Genomic DNA, 10,613 nt, shown 5'->3' with positions numbered 1-10,613 from the left:
CCCGAGTTAAACACTCTACTTTTCATTTCGGAAAGTAAAATGAATGTGTTTTTTTTAAAAACATGACTAAGTATACATTTTTATAGTATTTCTTGAAGGGTACTTTCAATTAACAATTTAGGCAAAAGTATCGACATTTATGGAATGGAGAGTCAAATATCAGACTGGAAATTGTAAAACAAATCCAATAAACTCAAATTTCAATTGCTAATAAATTTTTTTAAAAAAAATCGTATTTCGAATGTAAAATGCTCTAGTGCAGACACGTATCATTTTCTGCACACCTTTTAGAACAACAACGACCCTCTTTCAGAGCATGAGAAATTACGCTTTTCGTTTTTCGCGGTAGGCCCTCGTGTCAGTGCTCTTGCAACACCGTTATGTATGCAATTTCTAAAAAAAATTATACTTTTAGAGCTACAGCTATTTTGGTGATTTTTAGGGTTCCGTACCCAAAGGGTAAAAACGGGACCCTATTACTAAGACTCCGCTGTCCGTCCGTCTGTCTGTCTGTCTGTCACCAGGCTGTATCTCATGAAGCGTGATAGCTAGACAGTTGAAATTTTCACAGATGATGTATTTCTGTTGCCGCTATAACAACAAATACTAAAAACAGAATAATATAAATATTTAAATGGGGCTCCCATACAACAAACGTGATTTTGTTGCTGTTTTTTTCCGTAATGGTACGGAACCCTCCGTGCGCGACGATGACGTCCTGCATTAACATTCACGGTCCAATTTGCTACATAATTGCAGTCCTGCTACGCAGGACGTCATACCACAGACAATCCTACGCGGCGGACTGCAAGCGGTGGGCGGGGCTTGTACGACCCAAGAGGCATCCTACCTGGGTTTTGTAGGACGCCATGTAGTCCGCGACCACATTCACGAGGCGGACTACCATGTAGAAGTGTGAATGGGGGGCTTTAGGGACACTTCCAAAAATTCTTGGCCTCATGAATGAACTCATGGCCCGGCGGGGTTGTCTTCAATTTTCAGGCTATTATTCAGGAAAAATCTTAACAACGCGTTGTAGAAATTCCGCTCTGAGGGATAAGCGACATCTAGTGAGCATTTCAGATACTATTTTTACACAGGAGCTGTCTAGAGTTAGACCAAGCTAAGTTGGCAGCGATTTTGCAGAGGGAGAGACTGTGCAAGTGTTATTTTAAGCATCTATGAAATTATGACGTTTAAATAACACACAGTTCATTGGACCCGGGTATGTCCTTAAACTGCAGGGACACGGATATGTCCTTAAACTACGTCCAAAAGAGAGGTATTATGGACACTGTGAATGACATCTCGCTTTGTGTGGTAGGGCACAGGACAGCGGATGTCATTCCAGATCTAGAGCAGAGCCCAACTGGGGAAGTACCTCCACCTTACAGAAAACCGCAGCCAAATAACACTAGACCCTACTCATAGTGTTGTGTTCCTGCCGGTAAGTAAGGTTGCCAGAGCTCAACGAGGGAGAGGAGTGTTAGGGTCGGCAACGCGCGTGTAATATCTCCGGTGTTGCAGGCGTCCATAGGCTACGGTAACTGCTTACCATCAGGCGGGCCGTATGCTTGATTGCCACCGACGTGGTATAAAATAAAAAAAAGTTCGAACAACCCGCGATTTTTCAAAATTGCCGCCTTTTGCTACTGACGAGATTTGCTTGACCAAGTACGAGTATGCCTAATAATTCTGTTTTTGTACCAATTTTGTGCTGAAATGGGATTGGTGGGACAAAATAGAATAATCGAACAGTCATTTTAGTTTCTGGAATATAAAAAAAGAGCTCACTTTCTAATTTTCTAAGCATCTTAAAGCGTATTTTTCGTTTTATTTTAGATAGGATAAAATTTATAGTATAACTGAAATTACTGACTGAAATTAATTGTAGAAAACGAACAATACTAATATAAATAGGTATATTGAATTGATTTTACAAGAGTAATTTATATTTGAAGTGTCTCGGCACGCGGCTGAGCACAAGGCGCGCGTCGCAGCTCAGGCTGGCGAAGGTCCAGGGCTCCGCCGAGCTCCACTCGCAGCAGTACACCGAGTCCTCGTGCTGCTCATATGATTGGAGCACCCCGTCTTCTAACCTGGATAAACAAACAAACAAACAATTGTGTTAATAGTTATTGTTTAATTCAATTCAATTTATTTATTCAAAAGACAACAGGCGGTCTAGCATAAGTTGCGTTCTCGCGCGCGTCTCCATACATCTAGCGCGACTTCAAGTATGGACTCGCGCGCGAGAACGCAACTTATGCTAGACCCCCTGATAACGTTTAACCCCTAGTGCTAATATTGATATCTGAGCAACGCGAAAAATACTAAAATTGAACCGCGAGCGTAGCGAGTGGTTCGAAAAGTGGAATCTTGAGCGTTGCGAGGGTTTCAAGGCCACAGGGTTAAACAAACTTTGCTCCCGAGTGAAATGCAAAAATGTTCATCACACCAACGTGAGGAAAATACTAACCGTAAAACATTACAAATCAAATTCAAATGAACGTTAAATATTTATCATTCAAAATCGTTAATTAAAAGTCAATACTGTCAGCCAACATGAGCAAACAATCGAATTTAAACTGTTGTGAGACATACTAACATTAAATCATTTTACGGTTTAGACTTACTTGTTTTAGTCACTCGCGCGACATGTTTCGGAAAGCGTATTAGTGCTTGAGAAAGGAGACCTACGCTCTCCGAAACATGTCGCGCGAGTGACTAAAACAAGTGAGTGTAAACCGTAAAATGATTTAATGAGCAAACAACTAAAAAAAATGTAAAAAAAACATGTTATGATTTCCTTTATGGGGAAGACCGGCAAACAGTTAACCACGGTGACGCTCTGGAAATAGACAGCTGTACAAAGTATATTGTAGATGGCGCTCTCGACGATTGTACATTTACGTTAAAATTGAAATGAGGGCTACCGTTTTCGTCCTCACCAGTTGGCGCCACTGTAGATGTAGGTCCAGAAAAACAAATCTTCAAAATTCTTTTATGCTTATTTTTATAAAATCAATACGTTCTAATCTACACAAAGGTATTTTAACGTCTAAATGTGCCATTTTTTCAACTTGTTTAATTTTGCATATATTTTAGTTTACACTTTTTTAAACCACTAACATTTATCGAGCTCTATCTAGTGTTTACCACGATTAATCAAATTATGGACAAAAGTTTACCACAATTATGAATAAGGAGTGAAAATTCCCGATAAAAAATCTTGAAACCCCCAAAACTTTTTTGACATTTTGAAAGACCTCCATCTACACTAGCGCCCCTAGCGGCGAAATTAAACGCGGCAGCCCTCATTTGTCGCCTTTTTCGAGTGGCGGTAATGGCTTGCCGTACTGTTCTAATGTAGTAGTTATAGTTATAGTTACCCAGGCTTCCCGGTGTCGGCGGGGTCGCGACACACACTGGCGGCGGCCGTGAGCAGCGCGCGCGCGTCCGAACTGCCCGTTAGAAGTAGTTGTTCGTGGTACGAGTTGTAGCGCACCGTCCACACCCTGCCAAATAAACAATAACGTATAGTCTGGCAAACAAGTTAAAAACAGTAGAAAAAAAACCGGCCAAGTGCGAGTCGGACTCGCGCACCGAGGGTTCCGTACTTTTTAGTATTTGTTGTTATAATAATAACAGCGCGGACCCCTATTCCAGAGGGCCCTGTCATCTGGCCCTAGCCTCTGTGCTTGCCTTGACTGGCCGGTCAGAGTAGAGTCGCAAGAGCGGGACCTATGCTCCAGGTTGGAAGTGTAAAATGTCATAACGCCGGCGGCCTGCTGAACGGATTACCGGGATCTGGCTACCGCAGACTCACCTCTCGACAACCTCACAACCGCTCTGAAGTGTTGCCCTATTGTCGCACTGTGCGTGCGGCCGTTGTAGGGCCCACTAAATGAGTTAGCGAGTCACCACCTGTCTTACACAATTTGGAGACTGATTGTCACGGCAGGTGTCCGCTTGTCTCCTCCCATAGCCCATTATCCAGTCCATCCAACATACAAATCAATAGCCTATGACCTTAGTTCCCATCAAAGCACAAAAGTGCTGCACTGCTATAGTCTTTGCATCTGGCGGGGACCATCTCCAGATGTATCATATTGTGCGCTCGGGGATGGTATCCGCCAGGTGTATCCCTTGCTATTAGATTAAATTGTCTTAAAGGGCCTCTGCGCTGTTGGCTTCGGCCCCACGCACGCCTCCCAAAAGTCCGTGACCCCATGGTCCCGAGATATGGAAAGGACGAACAAATAATAATAATAATAAAAGCCTTTATTAACAATCTTACTTACATACATATTTCTAGTACCTATTCTTATGTTTAAGGGGCCCACTGACTATCAGTCCGCCGGACGGTATCAGCCTGTCATTTGTTCGGAACTGTCAAATTTTTGTTCTAACTGACATGCCGATATCGTCCGGCGGACTGATAGTCAGTGGGCCCCTTTACTGGCATTGCATGGCATTTTATATGAATGTTGTTATAGCGGCAACAGAAATACATCATCTGTGAAAATTTCAACTGTCATAGCTAGCACGGTTCATGAGATACGGCCTGGTGACAGACAGACGGACAGCGGAGTCTTAGTAATAGGGTCCCGTTTTTACCCTTTGGGTACCTACGGAACCCTAAAAAGTCTTTGTCACTGGCAACATCCGAAATGATCGAGATGATGATTTGTCATAGATTGTACCTACTAAATCTTTGCTTTAGACATAACTTACGAAACGTTTACAAAGAGCGTGAGATTACCACACGTAGTTGCAATTTTACTTGTTAAATGCTACGAATCCAGCAGCATAACTGAGCTGTATATTTCACAATTCTTTACAACCGGGGTTTACAACTAATATTTTTCATTTACACGAATACTGATCGTAAACGTGGACGCAATTAAAATAAGCGGTCGCGCTCCAATAGGCCCATACTAAAATGAGCGGCCGCGCTCCAATAGTCCCATACTAAAATAAGCGATCGCGCTCCAATAGTCCCATACTAAAATAAGCGATCGCGCTCCAATAGTCCCATACTAAAATAAGCGGTCGCGCTCCAATAGTCCCATACTAAAATAAGCGGTCGCGCAATAGTCCCATACTAAAATAAGCGGTCGCGCTCCAATAGTCCCATACTAAAATAAGCGGTCGCGCTCCAATAGTCCCATACTAAAATAAGCGGTCGCGCTCCAATAGTCCCATACTAAAATAAGCGGTCGCGCAATAGTCCCATACTAAAATAAGCGGTCGCGCTCCAATAGTCCCATACTAAAATAAGCGGTCGCGCTCCAATAGTCCCATACTAAAATAAGCGGTCGCGCTCCAATAGTCCCATACTAAAATAAGCGGTCGCGCTCCAATAGTCCCATACTAAAATAAGCGGTCGCGCTCCAATAGTCCCATACTAAAATAAGCGGTCGCGCTCCAATAGCCCCATACTAAATTAATACACTGAATAAATAATTAGCCGACCTCATTAAATAATTAAAAAAATAACTAAATTTAAGTAATAAATTCTGCTCAATATCCTACACCGATCCTGTAACCGGCAACACATCGTCCCAATTTTTGTAAAAGCAAATAAAAACTTGTTAAGTCATATCATGCAAACATTTCTTTCAGTGTACGGGAGTGCCAGTGTTGTGTGTTGTGTTGTGCCCGCGAGTGGTCTCGTCTCGAACAGGACTATTTATACATATAGGTCATACTGAGCAACGTTTACAATAGTCCCAACAACGAAATCACGAGAAAACAAATTGAAATTACACCCTGCGTATAGTGGTTAAGGTAGTACGTAGGGAATGCAAACCGGTTCATTTCGGTTAATAACCGGTTATTTCATGGGATACCGCCGTTTAGCCAAAATATTTTTCGCCAAATTTCACTTCCCAACAAACTTATGGCATCAGTTTCATTTCCCAAATGAAATTTTGGCATAACCTTACTTCGCAACCATTTCATTTCCCAACCCCATACTTGCGAAATGAAAATGACCTACTAGGTTGGGTTAGGTTGGATTATGAAAATTTGCGAAATGAAATTTTGCCAAATGATAATTTGCGTAAAATAGTTTGGGAAGTAATACTTTAGGAAACGATTTTTGGCAATACATTAGTAAACCTTATTTCATACAAATAAAAACCGGTTTGGATTCCCTGGTAGTACGTAGCTCTGAATTAGATGTTCATATTTACTTTAATTTTATTTAAATAAGCAACGCCAATATCTGTACGCAATAACCTGTATAATAACCTAAGCGGTGTCTCCCAACACAGGCAACAATTTGCTTACCGGGCCGGGAGGCATCATCCCTTAGATCATAAACATTGTGCATTTTATGAAATAAAGTATTTTGGTTTTTTTTTCGAATAGTAAGTATTTTAGTATATACCAGTGAGAGTGGTCCTGGCGGCTGAATATCGGCTCCTTGCCGCTCCGGTAGTCCCAGATGTTGAGCGCACCGTCGTCACCGGCGCTAGCGACGTGGAATTGTCTGCGGGAATAAGATAGACGTTTAGGTTAAGTACATATTTTTAAATTAAAGAAAAAAATTAAAACGCAACAATAAAACTTGCGACCTTGCTTTTTACAAATTTCAAAATCAACCGATATTACGCAGTCTGTAGAGACAGACTTATATTATTAGAACATAACTTGACCGAATCATTAGGATTATTTCATCTTACCAATATCTTGGTCCAATGTGTATTTGCGTCTCACAATTTGCTTAATGAGAGAGTGAAACGCAATGACAGGTGGAATACCATCCTTAGAGGTGTGAATTGTTAGGATTAAAATGTTACCTGCTAGGGTTGAAATCAAGGTCTCTTGTCAGGCTTGCCGTGTCGAAGTATTTTATAGAGTCGTAATGTTACCAATTTAAGCTGAAATATTCCCTGTTAGGGATGAAATCCAAGTCTCTTGTTAACTGTCTGTGCGCGTTTTCTATGCCCAAGGCGGGTTTGCCGTCTCGAAGCTTTTTGTATATGCATGTCTTGTTAGGGTTGAAATTATTATTCAGACTTTATTTCGGACATCAAAGATCCATAAATGATTAGTTAGTTACATTACAATATAGTACTTATTACTATGTTAGTATTTACAAAACAATTAATATTTAAGTATATACATTAAAAATTAATTCATTAAAAGATTATAATAACTGAAATGTCACATGTTGGGGTTGAAACCTGTTAGGGTTGAAATCCAAGTCTCTTGTTAACTGTCTGTGTGCGTTTTCTATGCTTCAGGCGGGTTTGCCATCTCGAAGCATTATATATGCGTGTCTTGTCAGGGTGGAAATGTTACCTAATGGGGTTGTAATGTTACCTGTTAGGGTTGAAATCGAGATCTCTTGTTAGTTGCCTGTGCGCGTTCTCTATGCTCCAGGCGGGCTTGCCGCCGTCGGCGCGCGTGTCGAAACATTTTATATGCGTGTCTTGTAGTAGCGCGAACTGAAACAATATCGATTTATTACGTTAAAATGCAATAATTAATTCTACTGACTACGGCAGGCGAATAGGAAGGCGTATTGAAATGTTCCACCGCACACACATACACTGTACATAGGTAATGTAGGAACGGTACACTGAGCCTAATATTTAGATGAGTCGGGTGTCAATCTACTTGACTTATGTTATGGTAGTTATGGTTATGGCTTGGGTGCCACGGGCTGCGTATTCATATTCAACAGACTTGCTAAAAGGAGGTATCCTAAAAAACTTAATAGCACGATTCAGGGTATTCCATATCGATATTCCATGCACGGAACAGCGCCATTAGTGTTCAATTACCTAATCTGAGAGTGCCGGACTGCCGCTGCGGGTTCCACTTGCCACCGGGTCATTATTCGAAAATAAATCTTAATAGCGCGATGTAGGATTTTCATTTCTCGGAACAGCGACATCTAGCGTCAAATGTGATACCTGAGCGTGTTGGTGCGGGTTCCATTTGCCGCCAGTGAGCTTGGGCCTCGCTCGAGCGTCGGGCGCCGCGCGCGCCGCCTCGGCTCCCGCGGCGAGGTCGCGCACGCTTAAGTGGGACTCGTACACTACCCCGATGCGGTTGGCGTCGGTGGAGTGCCATTCGGCGCAACGGACTTCTTCTTCTGGCTTCTGTTGGTGAGTTGAATAATCAACGTTTTATGTCATCTTTCTTTATTGTACTTCTGATCGAAGCAAAGTTAATGAAAAGAGAATGGCTAAGATAACCAACTGCCACTAAAGAATTCAATATAAGATAAAAATTCATGAAACCATGACTATATTTAGATAGATCAACCCGGTTTGTTTCAGTATAAACAAATACATACTTCAGAATGTTGTGTAGGTAATTGTGAAAATCATCCATAATTCCACAATGTTAAAGCCAATTTTCGCAATTACTTGACAATCTAAAGTATTTGAAATTACCTGAATGTCCTGACTTCATCGTATACCAATAACAAACTCTTGTAATGCGATAGATGTAAATAATAAAATAAATAAATAAAAAAGCCTTTTATTTCTGGGTTGAAACTTAATCTAAATTTTTCTAAATGTCTAATATCTAATGATCACTCCAGAACCCTCCTAAGAGGTATAGGCCTCTTCCAGAATCTGCCACTTTCTTCGGTCTTGGGCCTCCCATATCCAGTTGTAAAGATGTAGATGTAAAACTAGTAAAAGATATGACATATCTTCACCTCTGGTGTGATGGTTTGCAAATGCACCAAATCCTCAGCATTCCTACTCTGCAGTGCGCTCAGATCGTCCAAGTCCTTTGGTATAACCTGTAATAATTATAAAACAAGATATATAACTAGGGGCGTTTACGGGAGCCAACCCTTTTTATTACCTTACCTTAGGAATACATAAGAAAAGGGCCTTGCAGATGGGACTTCAGTCACTGCCAGATTAGTTGACGCTATGCCAGTGGTGCATATAATTACTTTAGACAAAGACTATCCAATTTTAACTATAAAACTCCTGTGACACTCGTACATATTAAAATACATATTATCATTCATGAGACATAATTATGGCAAGAAGAGATGATAAGTCACTCAAATACAGGCTATAGTTTATCTATGGAGTTACCTCAACTGTGGGCAGCTTGTAAACCGAGACGCCCATAGCACACTGAGCCGCCACCGGGTCATATGCGTTGTGTACAGTCAGCAGTGTGGCGGCGTCATGAGGAGAGCACCGTAATTGCCAGATCTCTCCGATCTCATGCTTGAAAACCTGAAAAATAAACAGGAACAGGGAGTTAAACGTTGTTTTTTATACGCTAGATCAGGGGTAGGCCCATAATTTTATAAGGCCCGCCACAAGTCCTATGAAATAATTCATATATAGTCCTACTCGGAAATTTCTTTACCTTTCGTATGCTTAGAAGCAAATCTGCTCCATATATATTCAAACTAAACACGAAGTTGTCACGATTGCTACTATTATTACTTTAGAGAATATTAAATTTTTAACACCAATTCTACAAGTAAAAATACAGGATTTACCTATTTTGCCCAAGTAATGTAATTTTTCTTGCAGTTCATACCTTAGTATGTAGAGCGCCCGTGTCCTCCTCTAGCTCGACGACATGGACCTGGTTCGTCCCTGGCTTCAGACTCTGTGTTCCAATGAGAAAACGAATCGCATCGTTTTCTCCATACTGCGGTGACAGCGCCCGTGTCTGACCAAAATACCACCCACAAATTAAAAGTTATGTTAAAAAAAAAAACATTAATTTCAGAAAACAAAGGTTCCATAAATATGGTTAGTAACTGTTTACTTAAGAACTATGTTAGAATATTTTTAAAAGGAAAGGATAGAAAAAGAAAGGACAAAATTCAATAACTAAAATAAAATTACATTAAATTAAAGTAGACCAGGTAATAAAACGTCAAGCTGTAAAAGAAAGTCACTAAAGCTAGTATAATATCCAGGTTATTTTAAATAGGAAAAATTCGAAACTTTGGTACTGAAAAGAAAGTAATGGTTGATTTAAATGATAAGGAATCCTTACTTGGTGTTCTAGACCGTATATGATAGAATTCCCTTCCTCCATGTTCAATGTATTACCTATAAAGTTAGGTTTAAAAGGTAGTAATTTGTAAAAAACATTATTTATGTGTTAAATTTGTCGCAAATCGATGAGTCGATGACGTCCTTTGACGTTGACATTCACAGGTGACTCTGACAGTGACAAATCTGACATTGACAATTTTTTTCATTCTACGCAAGAGAAATAAAAATATAAAAAATAATTACATTTAAATAATTAAAAATAAAGCTATTATGCAGAATTAATATTAAATTTCATGTCATTTTATTAATCAATGATCTTACTTTCTTTTAATATAAAATAGCTTTTTACATAAACAAATAATCTTGCAGATCTTGCATTTTCATTTTCGGCAAAACAGAAACGGAACGCGTAGATCATTGTAGGGACGTACAGCAATAATCGATCAGAAACCATCGATTCGACTACTGATCAATTCGTATCAATCATACCTTCGTGTAAGTATAGTTTGTCAAAGGACTGTCTCATTTCAAACATAGACAGAGAGAATCATACTACCTTTGTTTTACACTAGTACTAGCACCCAAAAGAAAAGGATGAGT

At 40.2% G+C, this 10,613-nt stretch overlaps 1 protein-coding gene across 1 annotated transcript; it reads right to left on the bottom strand.

Moving 5' to 3' along the window:
- Positions 1–1,906: 1,906 nt before the first annotated feature.
- Positions 1,907–10,161, bottom strand: LOC134750898 (EARP and GARP complex-interacting protein 1). The gene is made up of 9 exons (XM_063686137.1): positions 10,012–10,161; positions 9,544–9,678; positions 9,084–9,230; positions 8,690–8,776; positions 7,932–8,120; positions 7,336–7,460; positions 6,398–6,499; positions 3,393–3,518; positions 1,907–2,099 (listed from the first exon to the last, which is right to left on the bottom strand). The coding sequence occupies exons 1-9, from the start codon at positions 10,051–10,053 to the stop codon at positions 1,937–1,939; spliced, it is 1,116 nt and encodes a 371-aa protein (XP_063542207.1). The 5' UTR covers positions 10,054–10,161; the 3' UTR covers positions 1,907–1,936.
- Between the last annotated feature and the right edge of the window lie 452 nt (positions 10,162–10,613).

Source organism: Cydia strobilella, chromosome 21 (genome assembly GCF_947568885.1).
Source record: "Cydia strobilella chromosome 21, ilCydStro3.1, whole genome shotgun sequence".
Classification (NCBI taxonomy): Eukaryota; Metazoa; Arthropoda; class Insecta; order Lepidoptera; family Tortricidae; genus Cydia; species Cydia strobilella.
This window is presented reverse-complemented; position numbering and strand designations above follow the sequence as displayed.